This window comes from Ascidiella aspersa, chromosome 2 (assembly GCF_963924565.1).
Source record: "Ascidiella aspersa chromosome 2, kaAscAspe10.2, whole genome shotgun sequence".
Classification (NCBI taxonomy): Eukaryota; Metazoa; Chordata; class Ascidiacea; order Phlebobranchia; family Ascidiidae; genus Ascidiella; species Ascidiella aspersa.
The window spans coordinates 5127773-5149651 of record NC_139448.1 but is presented as its reverse complement, the minus strand read 5'-3'; the positions used below and the strand labels follow the sequence as shown (position 1 = coordinate 5149651).

The 21879-nt window shown below is 35.3% G+C and overlaps 1 protein-coding gene across 1 annotated transcript; it reads right to left on the bottom strand.

The window, feature by feature from the left end:
* Nucleotides 1–4668: 4668 nt before the first annotated feature.
* On the bottom strand, nt 4669–15389 carry LOC146163277 (meprin A subunit alpha-like). The gene is made up of 11 exons (XM_083382121.1): nt 15275–15389; nt 14384–14559; nt 13372–13474; nt 11581–11699; nt 10572–10727; nt 10127–10265; nt 9211–9371; nt 8711–8883; nt 6899–7120; nt 6440–6551; nt 4669–5573 (listed from the first exon to the last, which is right to left on the bottom strand). Exons 1-11 carry the CDS (start codon nt 15367–15369, stop codon nt 5362–5364), a joined length of 1668 nt encoding a protein of 555 aa, XP_083238247.1. The 5' UTR covers nt 15370–15389; the 3' UTR covers nt 4669–5361.
* Between the last annotated feature and the right edge of the window lie 6490 nt (nt 15390–21879).

The window sequence follows — 21879 nt, the reverse complement described above, 5'->3', positions numbered from 1 at the left end:
TTTCGCTTTTTATACCCACGAAGACATGCGATCGAAACGAGTTTGCCGAATTCGGGAAACTTTCAGCGAAAAAGGCCACGAAACCCTTACCATTGCAAATTTACCTCAGTTTCGGTTCTTGTTGAGCTTATGCATCATCCACACTGTGCTTTTTTTATAAATTACGAAAGAAAACGCAAATGCCGCCTTTTGCGCCGTCTAATAGCACAACGAGAACACATAAGTTTGATAAACCTTTTCTTTTTTTGCCATGTTTTGTGATTAAGGTTGCGTTTTATTCCTAGAGTTGAAAACTTGCTGGGAAACATAAAAACGATTACTTAACTAAAGTAGAGGCCTGGTTTCTCAAGGACTTTGCTTCAATAACGTTGATAATATGGTCTTCTAAGGTTTAAATGTTTGTTTATTTGATCTCAATTGTAACGTAATTGGTATCATTAAAAACGGTCGTAGTTTTTCAAAAATGTCGGATATTGAATTAAAATAAATGTATCGAAGGACCACGTTCATACATCACAACCTTGAAGAGTACACAACGTTTAATTAGTCCGAACAGTGCAGTACATCCCTAACAGTTATGGTAGAAGTGCACCAAAATAAAAAATAAAATAAAAATTCTTCCATGTTTTTAAACATTGTTGAATTTTCCTTTCATAACGTTGCAGTTTTAAAATAGCTTGATACTGCATAATCAAGTTAAATGAATTATAATCTGCGCTCTAATATTTAGCGTCAATACTAAAAATGTATTTTAAACCCCAGTTTTCATACTCATGATGATTTTAGTAGCGAAATATATTTGTCATGTAACATCCAAACAAACGATGTTCGGTTTACTTCCGTCCTTATTTTTATAGTTATCATTGATGTGCAACCAGAATTTGTTTTACGTTACGCCATTCGGATTAAGGTAGATTCAGTTATTCGAAAGAAAATTCTGATTAAGTCCTAGTTTTATGACGAAATTGTGAACTTTTAATCTCTGAAAAACCAAATGTAATCCTCAGAACCAAAAAATGCAAACCCGTCCTAGGGGTAAGTCACCCCATTTTGACTTGTTTTCGAAACTATAGAATGTTTCGCATGAGAAGCGTTTCTAAATTCGGCTGCAAAGGAATTTCAAGGTACCGAAACCACAAGATCGAGCTAATGCGTTGTGTAACCGCTTCAGCACGCTTGACGGAGTAAGAAAATGTGAGACCTTCAAACTCGTACAGATAAAAACACATAGCCTGCACAGAGCTGGTACATTGTGTTCAAAAGTAAGGCAAGACAATTCATTTCTGTTTTTATTTGTAAATAAAGGAAATACGTATGTCGGCACAGATTCTTAACACACAAAATTTTATATTAAAAGCAATAATGTAATGCCTTGTGCAATGACCATAACGTCTTTTGGGCAAAATAACTTTGACTTCAATCGTTTTCTTTTTATTAAACAACTTGTTGTGAAACTAGGGTATTTAACTCAATTGTTCCACCCAACAACAGTTTGCTTAGTTACTATGTGTTGAGTTTTTGTTGGTTGCGTGTTAATCCCATTTCCCAGGATCGGACGAGTTTACCCATTTCAATAGTTTAAAAATTTATGTTATTTTCAATGACTCAACCCTCGCTATTTGCAAATGACTTCATCCTAATTTGAGTGATTTCGAAACGACTTGTTTTCAAAAATACTACTGAGCAACGAAGTGACGTAACTTTGAGTGAACGGTTTTGTGGGGCACAAGTTTAACTGTTGAGTTGAAGCTTCTGACTCTCGTTTTAAGATTGCTTGAGGGTTGCGTGCGTATATCTCGTTAGCCAACCACAAGACGTATAGGTTAATAGAATTGTATTATCTGATAAGCGAACAACCAGTTGAAACTATAGAAGGCGGACAAGTTAGCATATAGCAGATGCTACTTGCAATATCAAAGTTGCGAACAGCAAGACGATAACTGAGAAGAAGTTTTTCTTTCGAGCAGATAGCGGTCTTAATACACAAATCCCTGAGCTGACAGCACAGAGATAATGCAAGCCAGTAACTACTTTGCACTTTGGAGCGAGTAGGCAATAAATCTGTGGCATAAGCAAATACATCACAAAAGTTACTGTAAACACAATCTCTTAGTCGGTAAATTATAGTCATGCGCTCTACAGTTTGATGGTCAAAAGTTTTTCATTTTCAATAATTGAATTTAAATTTTAGCTACACACTTTGAATTTTAATTGAATTTAAACTGTACATTGAATCTAAAGCTCAGGCATAACACAGTTCTATCATTTTCAAGATCTCTCTTATACTTGTAATCATCTATTAATAACGTAGAAGTATGTGGGGCCGACCCATTTTGTTTTTTAGGTGGTTTTCAAAACTAGCGCACATTCGGAAACCAGCTTGCGCTACTATAAAAGGCGAAGTACGAAACCACACGCTAGTCACCTTATGATCGTAAATATTTCACCACACTGTTTGTCTTTAGTTAAAAAAAACTCAAAACACTAATAAGGCACCAATTAAACTCATAGCAATATAGATGTCAATACGAGAATCCACAAAAGTAAAGTTATTGAAAAGTGAATCACTTTTAATGACCCAAAACTGAACGATTACGTCACAAATTCCACAAAATATTAAGTCGTGAAGTCTCAAGCCAACGTAAGTTAAGCAATGTAGACCAGTGTTTCTTAACCTTTTTTACTTGAGGGCGCGAAACCGTAGCGGCGCACCTTGCGAGCGCGAAATTTTTGAGTTGTACGAGCATTTCTCTTTTATTTTATATAGGCTTTATAGTTGCATATCTTGGGGCTCCAGCCTTAAAAAAAATTAGGACAACGTCAAACTCGTAATAAAATACAGTAAGGAATAAGGCGTAAATGGGGACTAATATCTAATAGTTGTAATGAGGCCTAAATGGCCAAAATATGGCCAATACAACCTTTTATCTAACCCCAACCCCACCCATAACTATCACTAACTCCCGCAATATTTTCAACCCTAACCCAATTGCTAACCCCACCAACTATCCGCCAATAAGCCAAAACAGCGGCGACCAAATGTCGACAGCAAATGGCCAATGCCAGACAGGTGTCCCCCAAACATCCCATTCCCATACCCTACAGTCTTGGGCGTTATTTAGTCCATTTAAGTCTATTTTCGATTAAAAAATTCGATTAAAAAAAGGCGTTATTATGTCGGTGGTCTTAATACTATGGTAATATAGATTATCTGATTTAGATATTGTTGCATTGTAGGTCTTATTATGTATTATACTTGAAAGTACTGTGTATTTAATGAGCTAAGCCTATTAGGAAAGTAAAAAATATATGTTATATATATTAAATTATTTTTCCTTTTGCTCGCAGCGCACCTGGCAGCCTTCCATGTCACACCGGTTGAGAAGCGTTGATGTAGACCAGTGATTCTCAACCTTTTTCAGAGCAAGAGCCACATTTCAAACCTAAGGTTTGCAAGGAGCCGCATAAAAAACAACAGTAGGGATATAATTATAAAACATTAAGAAAGCAACTAGAAAACAACAAATATACATTACGCTAGCCTAGGCTAACTAATTAACAGTGTTTGCCATAGCTTGTCGATCAGGACTAAATATATTGTGACGTAACAAACCACAAAATTATTTTAAAGAGCCGGATGGAAGTACCCGGTAACATTAGTACTTCGTACTCGGGATCCTTGCTGATACAATTCATTAATTCTTGATTTCTCTTACTTACTTTGTAACTAATTTTTCACTCGGTTAGAGAGCCGCAAAATGTTCAGTTGAGAGCCGCATGCGGCTCTGAGAGCCGCGGTTGAGAATCACTGATGTAGACAATTAGATTTGCAATCTGAAACTGTGGCTTTCGAAACTACTACCCCTCGTTTCAACAGCGTTTTTAACTGTAAGTAGCCTGGAATGCCGCTGAATTCGCAATGCTGAAACCAGGAATTTTTTGGTCGTTCTCTAAGGTTCGCTGCATTACGAATACTAAAAAAATAACAATTTTCAATTAAGAAGGCTGGCTATTGATAAACAAATCATCAATGGTGTCACTTAAGCGTATTGAAGGTGAAAAAGTTGTCTAAAGGCGTTGCTGACTGCATTTGATGATATGTTGCTGACTGCATTTGATGATCATGGTAAAGGTCACTTTATATTTACTATTAAATTCTGAGGTATCTGTAACCATTTATAATTTGATTTAAAATTCACATAATATTTGCCAATAATAAACAGCTCAGTTAGAATGATGTTTACGTATACTATTTCGATCTAATATAAGTATTTCAAATTTAAATGTTTTCAAAACTTTACTAACGTAATACCTGGTTTCGCAATTTCGAATTTTAATACAGCGGCATTCTACCTCTAGTTAAAAACGTTTGTCAAACGGGGCGTTTTTGTTTCGAAAGTCACAGTCTCAGAATGCAAAACAACTCGTCACTGACGTCAGACTTTACGGCTTGTTGTTTAGTGGACTTAATGACGTAATCGTTCGGTTTTGGGTCATTAAAAGTGATTTACTTTTTGCAATTTTGCTGAATTCTCGTATTGACATTTTGAATGCTATCTCCTGCTCCAAAGAGGGAGAATGCTTGAATTAAATTAGTTTAAGGTTATTTTTACAGATTTGTCGAAGGAAACTTATCTTTCCCAAATCTGAACATTTTGACTAATATAATCGACAGAACAAATACTTTTATTCAGTCAAAATTTATGTAAAGAAAAAATAAGAGTTTGTTCATCAATATGCGACTTGATATATATACACGTATATACAGTATACAACAACAAACATCCAAGATAAGAGGCTTACATTAAACTTCAATTAATGCATCGTATTTGGTTTTGTAGCGTGGTAATAGCATTTCACAAAAAAATGATGTGTTTCATATTTAAAACGATTTCAGAGTCCAAGCCGGGTCACATTCAACAAATACCAAATTTAGTCATAATCCAAGCCATTAGTTTACCAAGTCAAGCAAAAAGAAACAAATAGAAAGTTACCAGGTTTTGATTTAATAATTATCGCAAATAACACGGTTTTATAAAAATGCATTCAAGTAGGATAGCACCTAAAAGTAAGTCAAATGATTGCGTAATTGACCAAAGTTCAAGTCAAGCCAATTTATTCAAGTCAAATCATTTTGCAAGAAGCATGTTTGTCGAGTAAAGTTTTTAAAATCAGTGCCTAAATTTCTGCTCAGCCAAGTCATTGACTTAAATACAAAAAAGGGCATATCTTTATGGAATCCGAAACCATTGTCAGCAGGTTTTTGCTCGTCCATCCATGTTATTAAACAGTAAAACTAAAATAAAAAAACAAGTGTGACCAGGATAGGATGTTTTTAAAGGAATATAGGCTATTCCTGACTTAAGTGATAACAAACTTGGACACTACCACGAAAAGCAATGTGGATCCGCAAAAGATGGACGAAGAAAGACCGGACCCACTGGATGTAGTTGGTGGCTGTGTCATCCTAACTGTTGTTGTGGTCGAAGTGCTGCTTGAAAAAGCGGTTGAGGTTGTCGTTTGAATTTCATTGGCCGTATCGTCAGGCAAAAGCTCTCGCAACTGGTTCGCAGCTTAAAAAGAAAAAAAAATCAGGTATTACCGTATATCAAGTTTTTACCGTATATCAAGTTTGCTGCTTCGAGGTAGTAAAATTCTAAAGTCTAAAAGGTAATTTATTTTAATATCTGTTTTTATCTTCAATATGTATAATTGCTTTGGCTAAATTTTATTTTACATTAATATATATTTTTACCAGTGTTGTAATGACTTAAGTCATTTTCTTGACTTAAGTCACTGTTTTAAAATGACTTGACTTGACTAGAATCTTTCGGACAATTGACTTTGGATGAGTTTTCATTAACAATTTTTTATAAAATTCGGTTATATATATTAATTTTTTTACAAAAAAAAACAATTCGCATGCTATATTTTGCGTGTTTTGTTTATAGTTGTTTAATTGCTCGTATCAAGTTAGTTTACCCATTTTAGTAGTTCAAGCTTTACTTTTATGACAAGGACTTGACTAGAAATTGACTTGCTATAATTATGACTTGAATGGGACTTGACTTGTGATTTATTGAAAAAGACTTGACTTGGACTTAGGCTATTTTACAAAAGAGTTGACTGGGACTAAAATCACTTTGAAAATACTTTTTTTCTTTTTTTTTTTTCTTTTTTTTTCCAATTAGCGTAATTTTGTTTGTTTACAGATTTATGTACTCGATTTTTAGGTTTATTCACAGTATGGTGATGCTAATTGTTTTTTTGATTACAAATAGTATTTTTGTGTTTACGTAGTAAAATAGATAAAACTTATGTAATGTATCTACAATACATATATAAGGATGGAGCATGTCTGGATTTTCCCTTTGATAAGGGCACATTGTATGTATGGTGTAGTTTTAGGATAAAATGGTGTTTAAGACTTGAAACTCACTCGTTACTTTGACAGAGAACGTCAGTGCGTTGTTTTTGACGTAGACGCTCTTTGCTTTTGCAACGCTGAAAGTGTTGTAGCTGCCTGCTGTAATTCCCTGATTAATGGTTCCCTGCGGAAGTGAAGAGACAACGCTGGAATATTAAACTGGAAGTGGTGTGTTAACATTAATGTTATAATGACTTAAGTCAATTACTTGCACTCTTTGTATCCAATATCCATTTACATTGCTATGAGAATAAATTCAAGTTGCAAATTAAACTAAATAATTGTGAATAATTAAATGTAATTCTAGTCTATATTCTGGTTTTCAAAAATTAGTAATCACAATTCTAATCTTAATTAAGAAGCGTAAATGATCTAATTTGGAAAAACTGAAATGGTCTAACTTTAGTTCAAATATATTTTTAAAAGATAAATAATTCCAGTTGTCCAATTCTAGTCACTACAGACGCGTACTTTTTCTGGTTTTTCCCATGCTTTTCCACCCTCTGCCTTTGCTTCTAAATATAGAAACCTATTTGATTGTTTTGTGACGTCAGTTTGCGGATCCATCATCGCTATTCTGATTACTCGGTTGTGGAACGGCCAGGACAGGGTGTCTACGTAGTAATTGTGGGTCAAGTGAAGGAACAACGTCATGAAACCTTCGTTCGCCTGGAAATCTCCATTTGGATAAACCTGAAACAAAACTATGTTGTTTCTAACTAGGGCGATTATTTTTTAAATTGTCAAAAAAAGTGAAAATATTGTCAAAATTTACACGTTTGGTCAAAATTTGTCAAAATTGTTTCAAGTCATAATCGATTAAAAATGCATATAAATGGTTTAGCCTACAAAAAAAAAAATATATATATTCATCTTTTTAAAATTGTCGTTCAGTTAAAATTTTATCGAAAAAATGTTTTGAGTTATCTTTAACGACACTTTAACTGTAATATGTCTTCATTAGAGCAATATGCAGCATGCAGGAGCTTGCATAATAATTAACCACACAGGCCTGGTTTATCGCATTAGGCTCCGCGACAATAAGTTGTTTAAATCAATGTATTTCAAATAGGTCAAAAAATATATTTTTAGGTCAACATTTCTTGTTTTTTAAATTAAAAAATAATCGCCCTATTACCTTTACAGGTTAAGGCAACCTGGGTGTTGGTTTAAAGCCCTTCTGTTTTTTACAGTACCGAAACAGTTATCAAAATTGAATTTGCGAGGAAGAAATAATATGGGAGACTAAATATAATAATAATACTTGACCACCCGAACCCAAATGCTAACTCGCACCCTAACCCAAAAACAATGTTAGCAATATAAGCACCGGTCAAAAATGTGGTCGGATTTTAATCAATCGCCCTGACCTGTGATGCAGTAAATAAAAGAATGACTTATTAAAACTAAATACCCCAATTATATCGGAATTTTTTTTAATTCGGACCTTTTATTTCAGCTTAAGTCATTTGCCTCAATAATTTTAGTTCAGTGGTGGTGTAAGTTTTTAGTTGCACACTAGTTCAGCACTACATCAAACGACAACGTTAGATTTCCTAAGATTACTTATTTTAGATATCCCGCCATGACGTAAAACTTCAGGTCATTAAAAAAAGAGGTTTCAATCATGCATATTATATGTGAATGAATTTTATAAAGCCCTTATGAGTGGATTACTGAATATCCATCTTATATTAGTGACGTATATGGGTGGAACTCCGAGTCGGAGTCGGACTCGGGACAAAATTGCACATTTGGCCGGAGTCAGGTTAATTTTTTGGGCCGGAGAGGGACTCAGGAGGGGGTTATTTTAAACCGACTCTACAGCGCTGTTTCAAAACCAAAATGATAACCCACAAGTGCTGTAATGTCTGAAGTCAATGACTTGACTTGACTTAAGTCACTGTTTTCAATTGAAAAATGTCTTTTGTCAAAAATTCAATGTTTTTAAGACAAATTACTTGACTCTAAGTATTTTGGACTATTGGATTGCTTTGGACTTAAGTCATTTTGTCAAGTATTGTGGGCTAGAATTACATTTTTTAATACAATTGGATGTTTATCTGAATTTGTGCACGTAAAATAATTTTCTTGTTGACCATCACGTTTTTGGTCATTTTTAGTTGAGATATTTTTAGTTGATTTTAAATGAATTGACTGAGACTTGTGATTTCATGTAAAAAGTCTTGCCTTAAGTTATGTTTTAAATGACTTGATCTCGACTTGGGTCATTTCAAAATGACTTGTTTACAACATTGACTCACACCGTCCACATTTACTTACAGACAACACGAAAGAATATCCATCGTCGGTATACATCACTGGAGAATAGAAACCACTGCCTTTCGCATATTTTCCCCAAACGCTCGACATATCGTGGATCGTGAAGTATGACGTATCGCAGGCCCCGTCTGTTATACTGACGTCATCGATTGCTATTACGTCAAGTTGTGAACCTGCAGTTTGATATAACCACAGCGTAAAATACAATTCGCTTGAATTTGTGAACGTTCGTTGTAGCGGAACTGTTTAATATAAATTAAAGCTGTCGCAATAGTGAAGTCAATTGTAAAAGGCGCAAAGTTGAGTTTATTTTTATTTTATGATTTTGTTCTTACAACATTGACAAATAAATTTTGCTGAAAAAAATGTTGACAAAATCAAATTTTTTGTCAATATGTTGAAAAAACATGACTTCCCTGTAAAAATTATGACAATGTTAACTTGTCTTTAACATTTTAACAAAATCGGATTTTAAGTGTACAAGTTCCACAGCGTTTTACCTGAAGTTGCGAATAGTCCCAACTTGTAGTCACTCGGTGCTTGAATTGTGCGACGATAAATATTCCAAGTTCGAGGAACGTAGTTGGAGACCATGCCTTCGTCTGTTATTTCGTTGCTGTTAATCTCTCCCGTGGTTGTGTTAAACTTAGCGTAGCTAACTCTGTATATTTCGAAACAGAACACGACAGTTAGTACCCGGAGGCCAGGACAAATAAATATAAAAAAAAATATACAAATACAATTATTTTGTCTCAGTTGAAATCATTTTAATTCTCCCGTGGTTGGGTTAAGTTTTCTGTTTCTATAACTCTGTATATTACTAGAAACAGTCAGTTAAAAATAACCCAACAGCCAACTACCGAGCTCGTCTCTGGCCCAAAAACTCAACCCGATCCCGAGTTTAAATTCGGCCAAAATTGCGATTTTGCCAATCCCGAGTCCGGCTCAGATTATACAGCCGTATTCCTCCCCTTTACGTAACTAATTGAGGTGGGTATTTAGCAATCCACTTATTGGGGTTACAAGAAATTCATCCACCCACAAATGTTCATATATTTGGAAGATTTTGCACCATTAAGCTATTCAAACTTTTTAAATGGAGAGTGCGCTGTTCAAAACACAATCAGACTGGAGTGTCTGAAACATTTTGCACAGTGACCCTAAACATTTTTTTGGTTTGCGTGGAAGGATGACGTCATAAAACAAATAAAATTTAAAATCCTGTGTTTTTAGTAAAACTCTAGCGTAAATATATAACTATAGATGGGTTTACCGGGTTTATTTTAAAGGCGTTTCTTTAAAGAGTTTTATGTTCTTAAAAATTTCATCACACTTTTAAAATATTGCACAAAGACTTATGAGGCTTTCTTGGACCCCAAAAACTGGTTCACTGCGAATAAGGTATTTTTTCCAAACCTTATCTGAGTATACGAATTGGCAGTTTGGTCGACGTAGAATGAAAACTGCAGACACTGTTTGTCATCCTTGGAGATGTAGTAGGGTGACCACATAGTTTCATTATTCAGCAAAAAACTACTGAAAACCATGAAATGACCTGAAAAATGTAAATGTAAATATCAAAATAAATAATCCCGGCCACTAGCTTTAATTTTTTATTATTTAACCATTGGATTAGCATATTAAATCCAGGTACCACTAATATTTAATTCCGTATGTTTCTATTATATTGGTTCTATATTAGTGTCTAATGTTAAGAAATAGTAAAACATGTAACCAAATAACGACAAAAACGACAATGCGGTTGTCTGTTGTGAAGAATCTTTAACACCTTATCTTTTTCTCCCAAAATAGTTTTTTTTTAATTTAAAATCATTCCACAATGGCCTTTCGTTGCATTAACCTCTTCCGTTTTGTCCGAATGTTGCGTCACTTTTCGGGTTCGCTTGGTCTGACGTCATCACAGCCGGTTGTCGTGTCCAGCCGTACGTCTTGATGACGTAACCGCATATGTCAGGGTCTTCAAAATCGCAGACGTAGGAGAAGCGCGAGGTGTCGCCTGGGATATATTCATATAAGTTGAGTAGCAGGGCCGAAACTTTGCGAATAATAGCGGTAGGAAAAGTGGGGTAAAGTGACACGAGGGATAAATTAAAGTTAGGGCTTGGCAAGGGTCATGTTCACTATAGGGGTTAGGGTTCAGTACCAGGGAACATTAATGGCCTGTGAGCGCGTTGGTCAGGGGACAGTAATAGGTTAGGAGATATTAGTGGTCAGGGGTCAGCGGGGGTCATGTGTCCGCAGGGGTCAGTAAGGCCAGGGCACAGTTGAGGTCAGGGGACACTTAGGTTCAGGGGTAAAGGGACAGTATGGGTATAAAGGTCAGTGTCAGCGTGGGTCAGAAAAATAAAGGTCAGTGTCAGCGTGGGTCAGGGGATAGTGAGAGGTTAGAAGACTTTAGGGTTCAGGGGTCAGCAGGGCTCATGTGTAAGCAAGGGTCTGGGGTGAGTAGGTCAGGGTTCAGTATGGGTTCAGTATGGGTCAGGGGACAGTAAAGGTCAGTGTCAGCAAGGGCAAGGGATCAGCAGGGGAAACAGAAGAGACAGAAAAAAACTTTTTTCTTGTAGTGCTCTGAGAAGTGTTCGGATACAGAAGAGGTCAGGAGGTCATGGGTCAACAGCTAGGGGCCAGGAGAGAGAAGAGGGTTTGTATGTTTGCTTCAAAGGTTTGTATGTCGAGTTATCATCCTAGCATCGACAATGCACCAAAACCAGGATGTAATCGGCTCCAATCTGATATTATCTGACATTTTCCAAGAAAAGTAACACTAACTGGAATTTTTTTTTAATTCACTCTTTTTCTGCGGAAAGGTACAAGCGAATTTACCAAAGTCACTAATTGTAAAAACTCACTGCAGCTGTAGTGTCTGTTTATCTTTGTGACGTCACCCTCGCTAAAACCATGTCGTTGACCAATCACAGACTGGAATTCCGAATAACGGGTCTGTATCGTTGTTAGGCCATATTCCTTTCTAAAGAATAAAAACATGATTTTTTGAAATTTTCATCGTTTTTTTGATAAACGCTGACAAAAGAGGATTTAACATAACTGAGGTAATAATTATAAAGTTTATAATACATACAATACTTGGTATCAACAGTATATTAGTATTAGTAAAGATGTCCAACACTTAACATTTTATTCCGATACCGATATCCGACCCTTTTGACAAAAAGTATCGCGTTCCGATCCAACACCGCATGACGTCATTACTATATGCTCACACAAGTAACAAAGATAAAATTACAAAAACCTTTAAAAAATATTTTTTACAGGTTACAAAATTCGCTTGAGCACTAAACGTTTAGACACATATAGCTTATACCCTTCTTTTTTAGATGAGTTTACCTTTTAATGTAGAAAAGCTACGTTCGATCGAGAAACACGGCTTAAATTTCTAAAATAATTTGGTATCGCATCGATACCACTAGTATTGCTACCAATGCGACTGTAGGGTACGTATTGTTATTTGTTGGTATTATACGAAACTAAGTTTATAGAACCAACTTAATGACGTGACGCAAACGCAGACCTGGCCCCATTAAACATTTGACCGTGTCTATAAACAAGTAATACGGAGATGTTACGCGTTAACACGCCTCTGCTAAATGCTTCTATTGGCAGACGATGTGTACAAAAGCAGTGGGATTAAGCCAAACGAGGCTAACGAAACTTAACCAACTGAACGTAACTGGAACTGACTGGATCTCAACTTAACCAACTGAAATAACGGACAGAAGTTATTATGCTTGACCGTTGGTACTGTGCTTTGACCTTAAGGTATTCCTGTAAGTTGATTGCAGACCCTTGAAGATAATTGAAAGGTTAAAAGGAAATTCATACCGGATGTCGCTTTTACATTTCTTACGGCCCGAAAAGTTAAATTTAGTTTTACCTTTTAATAATTTCCTGGTACTTGGTGTGTACCCTCCATCAGATTCGGAATTTTGTAAAAAAAGTTCTAAACTTTTTGGGACACCGTTTCACATTTCAGAATAAATAAGTTTTCTCTTATCCAGACTTTAGTAAGTTCATATAACCAACGGAGGTTGGATCATATATTTTACAAACGAAAAAGGGCATTTGACAGCCCCGGAGATTAATGCATAACAGCAGTTCAAAGGTTGATAATGAATTCCAAAGCCAAAAAGGTGGAGTAAATGGACATCATGATTATGACTTTTTCGATACGAACTTATTATTATCTTTCAGTTAATGTAGATTGCGGCTACTCGCTATCCAAGACTGTAGTCCGGAATTGAATGTTGACACCTTATTAACATTTTATTGGTGTTGCTTTGATTTACTCCGTAGTCACATTAATTGATGGTGATTCTAGTGCGTATTGAAACGTCTATATCAAGATGATGTCGATCTACTCGACCTCTTTGGCTTTTAAATTCATTATCAGTCTGCATGACAGATCTTTGCATAATGTACGTAAGTTCTAAGATTGTTATTTACTAATTTTAATAATGTTTGATTTAAATCAAATTCGACAACTGTTTGTTCAGTGAAAATTACTGTAAAATCACCCCAGCAGTCACAACAATTGGTTTTCATACAATTGGTTTACCATAAAAAATAGAAGAGATCAAGTTAGGCCAGCAATATTTCTCAATTCAGACAAACGTTAAACTTACGCAAAAGCGTTGCCTCCATAGTGCATGACCGAATAGTAATCGTACGGAACTCGGTGGTCGTCCGATTTAGTGTACTTTAGCTTGTCGAAGTTGTACGCATTATCTGAAGAAACCAGAATAGTGCAAGATCACACAAAATGAACTTTGAAGTGAAACTTATCGATAAAAGCAATATGTAATATTTCAGTAGCCCACATTGGTGACATACCGTACCTGTAATGATTTGCGAAAGCCAAGACAATAACCGGGACCTGGGAAAAAATCATTTTTCGTAAATTTCTTTACAAAATCAAGACGATAAAACAATAATTTTTTTTTTAAAGCGATAAAACAATAATTTTTTATTGCCGTTTGCACTTAAATTTGAGTGCAAGCCGATAAACCAGCCTAGGAGTACCAACACCGTTTACTACAGCAAAATGACAACCACCCACTTCCTCTAAAAATACAGCTGCCGCGGTTGATACACAACCCCACGATTTCTGTGCGGGAAACAGTGTTGTAAACAGGTCGTTTTGAAATGACTGAGGCCCGTTCAAGTCATTTTTAAACTCACCTAAGTCCAAGTCAAGTCTTTTTGAATGAATACCTGGTCCACGTCATGAGTTAAACAATAACTCAACTAAAAAATAGCAAAAACCCAACATATATCAAACGCTAGTTGTTTTACATGCAAAATTGACCCCAAAAAAAACAAACTAAAAAATTGTTTTATGAAATACTTAATTTTGACTTAAATCATAACTCAATTGTATCAGTTAAAGTCAAGCCGAATCTTCAAAAGACTTAAGTCGAGTGATTTTGCACCAAAGACTATAGTCCATCAAAGTCATTTTGAAACGGCAACTGAAGTCATTACAACACTAGCGAGCAATAAGGTTTCTTTTTACATACTATACTTTTTACTTGTTTAAAGTAACTTCTAAAAATGTGGAGTTTACAATGAATAGCAATTTACAACACAGCTGTACACTTGAACAAGATTTAAAGCCCACAAAAAAAAAACATCCACCTTTTTTAATATTATCCAACATGATTCTCAAGTAAAGATCACGGTCCGCTCGTGATTGCTCGTGATAAAAGCCCAGTGCGTGCATGATCTCATGAATCACGGTGGGCATGGACTCACATCCCGAACCTAATGAAAGATCCTGCTCACCGCCAATTTTGCCCACTGAGGACCAGCACCTTCGAATATGAAAAGGGGATTGTTTAATTCAATTTGAAGTTGTTAAAGGTATGCCAGTGTTTGCAAGTCTTTTTGAAATGACTTACAGGAAATTCCAGGTCAAATGATTTGCTAAATAACGCATGTTCGACAATTTATCCATTCCAAGAAATATTTTGCGCAGCAAAACCAATAGCAGGACAATTTTATGCCACAAGTTGAGCTGAATAACTATGTGTTTACTAAAAATGTTTCTAGTTTAAAAACTTAAGACTGTTGTTAAGTAATTTGACACGTCACAAGTAGAAACGTCAAGTCAAGTAATCTAAAAATAGTGGTACTAAAGTAAGACCACTAAATCAATAGAACACTGAGGTATACGTTTTGTAGTCCAAGTCGAGCCATTTCTCAAGTATAGTTAAGTCCAGTTAAGTCATTTTGCCCCAAAATTAAGGGTTAATTACTGCGTTAACTCAAGTATAGTTTTAAAATAATGACCTAAGTGCAGTAAAGTCAGGGCATTAACTTGTTTCATACGACATAAGTCAAGTCAAATTTGTTCCAATATATAAAGTGTCAAGTATAGAAAAAGTCAAGTCAACTCATTGTGATCTAATTGCACCAAAATCAGGTCTTTGACCTAAGTCTTACGTCATTACAACGCTGAGGTATGCTTCAACCCTGAACAATACGTATAAGCGGTAGGTTCAATCTTATCACAAACAATGTCTATACCCATCTAGTGGCTTTATGTGGATAAAGTCTTCTTCAGTTGTGTGATTAACGAAGCGGATGCAGGTCAACTTTTCAAACTCGCGAATTCCTTCCATGATCGTAGTTCGAGCCTTTAAAGAAAATAGCGCAAACGTTAAAATATATTTTTTCTAAACTCAACGTTGAAATATTTTTCCAGGCATGGTTCAAAACGCTCTAAGATTTTGAACATGGAGTAAAAGTTTAAAGCATATAATAGTTGGAGGTTGTAGTAAAAATATCAAAGCCTATACAGAAGTATAGGTAGCATTTTAAACATTTTGAATATCTCAAAGTGAAAAAGCATCAGTAAGAAAGCACTAATAAAGTAAAAGAATTAACTTTAATCGAATTTATTGCAACATTAGAGCCAGCAGTACTCATTTTACAGTTATCTAAAACTAACACGCATTTCGCAGGGCAATGTGTGATTTCAGTTCTAATATTGTCTACTCCAATGTTATTTAATTAATTGTACTGTACACATTTTTTCAAAACCAGATTAAGCAAACCATTTATTAGCTTCATAAAATACCCGAATTTTTTTTTTTTTTTGGCGGTGGTATTTTTGGGTATTTGAAGGGTTTAATAGAGAAGATGCAGGACGGAAAAAAAGGTTTAAAAGCAGTGTTCAACTAAAACATTAAACAACTTCCCGACAACTAGGAAATTCGATAAAAACCGATTGGAATGCGATAGCAATCTTGTAGATTTGGTAATCGTCCTTTAAATTTGGAGATACAAATACTTAACAAACCCTCGAAAAGGTTAGAAACTGAAAATATGAATATTTGTGGCAATTTTTTGTATTTTACCCTAGTTTTTAAAATATGAATATTTGTGGCAATATTTTGTATTTTACCCTAGTTTACTCCGCAAGAACGATCAAAACAAATCTAAAACCATTAAAATCGCCTCAAAATACTCAATACAATTGTTTCAGTCTGCATAAAAAGAGGGCTCACCCGTAGAGAAAGTTTTTTGGAAAACTTTAAGGGAATCGGTAACTTCCACAGGTAGACTGGGTCTCTCCGGGCATTTCGGTTCCACGATGGCCTCTGCACGATATCACTTCCTCGCATGTGCGTGTCTGAAAAAATACACCCATCGAACTGTTAATAACGTATTGAGACTTTTGTTGATACGACTGTCACAGTTACTGGTTGCTTTTATAATATTTACATCTTTAAACTTTCTTTTAAAATAAAATTTGTATGTAAACGCTATACGTGCGACCATATACGATAAAAGTAAAGTGGTATAGGATGATTAAGAGCTTAGATAAAGGAAATGGACCACATAGATCTTTTCCAGATTTAAGCAAAACCGGTACTGTCACAATTTTTTTTTAAATATTCCTCTTTTTTAAATTTTGTTGCAAGGTATAGGCAGGTATTCAAAAATTTAGATGAACGGTATTAATCCTGCATTAAACAACTACAATATGTTCCATCATAATTAAAACTGTTAAAAATCTCTAAATTCCGCTTTTAGAAGAAAATATTTATCGTAGCACGCTTCTAAACAAACTTTACTTCCAATTACAACCAGGCTACCTACGTTTAAATTAAAAACAGAGAGAAAAACGAGCCCCCCAAATGAGCTAAACATTTTCGGAGCTGTCAAAAAGCGGCCAATTTGTTGTCATACCTTTGTTGATTTCTGGAATCGAATGTTCCGTACTGTCTTCAGCGATAACATTATTCCCCGTAGGATCCACACCTAAATGTGAGTAAAAGTTAGAACGGTTTGACAAGAACCCCTTTGGGACTCGAAGTCGTTTAATAACTTTGCAGAAAAAACAAAATGTAAGTCAATCGTCAACAGAAGAACGAAGACGATTAATAGGATGTTACATCCAGGTTGGGCAAACTGATTAGGACGATTTAAAAAACTTGTATCGCACAGAACTTATAAAGTCTAGGAACCAGTAGTTAAATTTGCTATTAGGGTACAAACGCGAGATTTGAAGTACAGTAGACAATGTCGCCGCCTACAGAATTGATTTAACCTTTCTATGGAATGTTCGATATTATCAGATTAGGCCCAATAACCGATACTGTATAGGTTTTATTTCAGTTAGTTTTCCGATTCATGTTGAAGTTTAGTTGTTCGCCATGTTTGTGATTAAAGTGGCGTTTTCGTCGTGAAATGGAAAACCTGGTGGTAAATATTGAAAATATTATCTGAAGAAGATACCCTGGTTTTCTAAGGACTATACCTCAATAACGTTGATAATGTGGTCTTTAACTTTCAATTGTTTGTTTATTTGATCTGGGTAAAAACGTAATTGGTATTATTACAAACGGTCGTAATTTGTCAAATGATATCGGATATTGAAATAAAATAAATATTTCGAAGAGCCCACCTTCCATATGTCACAATCATGAAGAGCACACACGTTCAACTAGTCCTGTAGTACATCCCTAAATGTTAGTAGAAGTGAACCAATATAAAAATATTATTGGAAATTCTTTCATATGTGTTTTGCAAATTGTTGCCTTTTGTTTTTGTAAGGTTCCAGCGTCCATTGAAGATAATAATTTTGTTACAAAGATAAAACTCAATTTTCCTGTAGCGAAAGCCAAGTTGGTCATGTTAATTTTCACATAAATGGATATAATCGAGTTAAATGCAGTATGCTCTGCGCTTTAATATTTACCGTCTGTACTGAAAATTTATTTAAAGTCCTAATTTTTATACTCATGATACTTTCAGTAGCGAAATTTATTCATCATATAGCATCCAAACCAACTGATTTCTGTTTAGGCCTACTCAGTTCTGTACTTATTTTAATCTTTATCATTGTCATGCAATCAGAACCGTTTGTTTTTCGCCATTCGGATTTAGACAGATTCTGTTATTCGAAAGAAAATTCTGATTAAGTCCTAGTTTTATGAAGAAGTTTTGTACTTTTAGTCTTTAAAAAACCCAATGTCATCATCAGAACCAAAAAAGGGAACCCACTCTTGGGGTAAGTCACCCCATTTTGAAACTGGAATGCTTCGCTTGAGAAGCGTTTCTAAATGAGCCGGCATTCGGCTACAAGGGATTTCAAGGTACCGAAACCAGAAGGTCAAGAAAATGCAGTGTCGTAACCGCTTCAAAACTTTAGACCTGGGGTCGGCAAACTTTTTCTAGTCGCGGGCCAAAACCAAACTCAAAAAGGTCTTTGCGGGCCGCACAAAATGATAACTAAGAATTGTGTTATTGAAATGTTAGAACAACTATGAATCAGGTGGGGCTCGTTTTTTTATATTTAAAAACATGCTTAATTACATTAACAGGGGCCGTAAGGTGTTGACGCAAAGCGCGAAAAAAAAACGTTTGTTTGGTTTGAAATTCGAGTTCACACGTTCGTTATCCATACTACTAATGAAAAGTGTAATAAAACTAATTTGAAGGAACGCGATAACATTTAAAGTTAATCTAGCTCAGGGTTTGGTAACCTTTTTAAGTCAAGGCAAACCTGGCGAGCGAAGCGAGCTCGATTTTTTGGGGGGGGGTTACACCGGTATTTCTTTTAATTTCTTGCAAGTTTTTATTACAATGCCGAAAATAAAAATAAAAAATGTCCAATATTTTTTAATACGTTTTCCGTTTGGGGCGACGTACTTGCCAGTCTTCCACGGCGCATCGGTAAAAATCGCTGGTCTGGTTGAATAGGCAGCATCTAAACGTAAACAAACCGGACGTAGAATTAGCATTCACGCGAAGCGCGAAAATTTTTCGCAATTAGGTACTTGAAATAGTCGTTTGTGCAATAGAAAAGTTTGTGAAATAGACTCGTGTCTAATTTGTCAAAGAGGCGGCGGGCCGGATGAATTACATCGGCGGGCCGCGGGCCGTAGGTTGCCGACCCCTGCTTTAGACGAAAAATAAAAAATAAAATGTGACAGTCTAAATTTGTACAGACTAAAACACATAACTTGCAAACAGCAATAAAAATCGTATACTGTGTGCGAAAGTAATGCAAGACAACTCGTTGTTGTTTTTATTTTCAAATAGGGTAAACAAGTACAGTATGTATGTCGTAATAGATTCTTAAAACACGAAATATCATTTTAGAGAATGATATAATGTAATGCCTTATTGAATTTAAACTGGGCTTTGAATTTAAAGCACAGTATAACACAGTTGTATCCTTTTCAGGGTGTCTCGCCCATGGCTGTAATCATCTATTAATAACGCAAAACCGACCCATTCTGTTTTTTCAGGTTGTTTTCGAAACTAGCACAGATTCGGAAACCAGCTTGCGTCACTATAAAAGGCGAAGTACGAAACCACACGCTAGTCACGTTAGGATCGAAAATATTTCACCTTTTTCATCGTAAATATTTCACCACAAAAAAAATGTGAAACAATGATAAGGTCCCCTTAAGTCAGGGGTCGGAAACCTTTTTTTGCACTACGGACCCGTTAAGATTTTTATGACGGAGCGGCCTTTTACAAAAACAAAAGGAAATTTATGACAACTTTTTTTACTTATAACTTTGACTTTGTTTTTTTTTTAAACAATGATAAGGCACCAATTAAACTTTTAGAATTAAATATGTTAATACGAGAATCCACCAAAGCAAAGTTGTTGTAAAGTGAATTACTTTTACTATCCCAAAACCGAACGATTACGTCATAAATTCCACAAAACATTAAGTCGTAAAGTGTCAAGCCAACGACGAGTATTTCGCAATCTTAAACTGTGGCTTTCGAAACTAAACGCTTCGTTTGACAAACTTTTTTTAACTGAAGGTAGAATGCAGTTAATTGGAAGTTGTAAATATCGAAAGCAGGGATTCCGTTAGTAAAGTATTGAAAGCATTTACATTTTAAATACTTCACCTATATTAGAACGACATAACACTCGTAAACATCATTCTCATATTGTGAAATATTATAGAGAACGAAATAGTATACGCAAACATCATTCTAACTGAATTGTTTATAATTGGCAAATATTAGGCTATGTGAAGTTTATAGTGAATTATAAATAATTACAGATATCTCCGAATTTAATTTTTTACATGAAGTGACCTTTGCCATGATCATCAAATGCAAATAGCGCTATTTCAGTATGAAAAAGAAGCTAAATCGAAATTTAAAATGGACATAAATAACAAAGTAATAAATACTCAATAAGCAAATTTAATGGAATATCGATTGACGATTTTGCGTGGTATCATTCAGCAGGAAACTTCACAAGTGGGAAAAGCACTACGTTAGGGAGTATGTCTCGGGTTGAACTTGATAAATTATCGACGTCATGCTAAGCTCCACTGATTTGCAGCGCCAGTGTGTGTGCTGCTAAACTATAGTAGGTCCCTTTACCTTTAATATTTGGTAGTTAACCCGGCCTTTAATCACATTTTTACCCTTAAAATGCTCAAGTGTTCCCACGGTGTTTTGTATGTCGTTACTAATCTTATCTATACGAATTTCAGAAATCGTAATACTTCGAATTCTAGAGAATCACAAAACAACTGTTATTATATAAAATAAACGTTATTTTACTAACCAAGCTTAACATGCACAGGCGTAGCTCAGCTTAAATCTTCTTATTACGTTGTTTTTATGGTAAATTGAATCAATAGCACGTTACCCGCTTTCACAGCGCAATATTTTTTGAAATGTTGTTATGGCAAAGCAGGTAACGTGCTAGTTTTATTTGAGACCCCCCTCCTAAAAAGGAAATAAACCAACATATAGGTTAAATACATCAATCCTGTATAGTTGTAACGTTTTAGACTGGCAGGACACAGAGTCGCGACGTGACCCTAAAAAACTTAAGAAAAAGGTTTTGTGCAAGTAAACACAATATGGAAACACTGTGCAATGGCTGCTTAACAAAACGTCTCTGCAACGGCGTAAAACGCGTGATGATCTCAAGCCAAGCAGAACAGGTGGAAAGACGGCAAAAAACAAAACAAGGCTACTTTTGCTGTCAAGTCAGGACTCAGGCGTTCTCAAGCAATTGCTAAAATTATACTAGATTATTTTTGTGGGTACCTCAAGGGCCGCTAAGCTACAGCACGTGGGGTTAATTCTTGTTGTCGGCCCAATTCGTTACTAAATATAGATACGATCGTAAACTGTACGACAATTCTATAAAGCTCATTTTAGTTTTTATCGCCTAAAAATTTATATTTGCTTCGTTTTCGATAGATAATAAAATGTTATATGCTGAAAGTATTTATAATTTCATACAAAATTCACATAATATTTGCCAATTATAAACAATTCTGTTAGAATGATGTTTACGTATGCTATTTCGATTTAATATAGTGAAAGTATTTAAAATTTAAATGTTTACAAAACTTTGCTGACGTAATACCTGGTTTTGGTATTTCAAACTTCAATTCAGCGGCATGCTACCTATAGTTAAAAACGTTTGTCAAACAAGGCGTAGAAGGACCAAAAGCCACAGTTTGAGATAGAAAAATACTCGTCGTTGGCTTTGAGGCTTTACGACTTAATATTTTGTGGACTTGATGACGTAATCGGTCGGTTTTGAGTAATTAAAAGTGATTAATTTTTCAATAACTGCTATTTTTGAAGATTCTCGTGTTGACATCTTGGTTTCTATGAGTTTT

Coding starts and splice junctions, on each gene's coding strand:
- LOC146163277 (XM_083382121.1), bottom strand. CDS start 15,369: ATGGAAGGAATTCGCGAGTTTGAAAAGTTGACCTGCATCCGCTTCGTT. Junction 10,728..11,580: donor AAACAGACACTACAGCTGCA/GTGAGTTTTTAC, acceptor AATATATCCCAG/GCGACACCTCGCGCTTCTCC. Junction 9,372..10,126: donor AATTCGTATACTCAGATAAG/GTTTGGAAAAAA, acceptor CGAAATATACAG/AGTTAGCTACGCTAAGTTTA.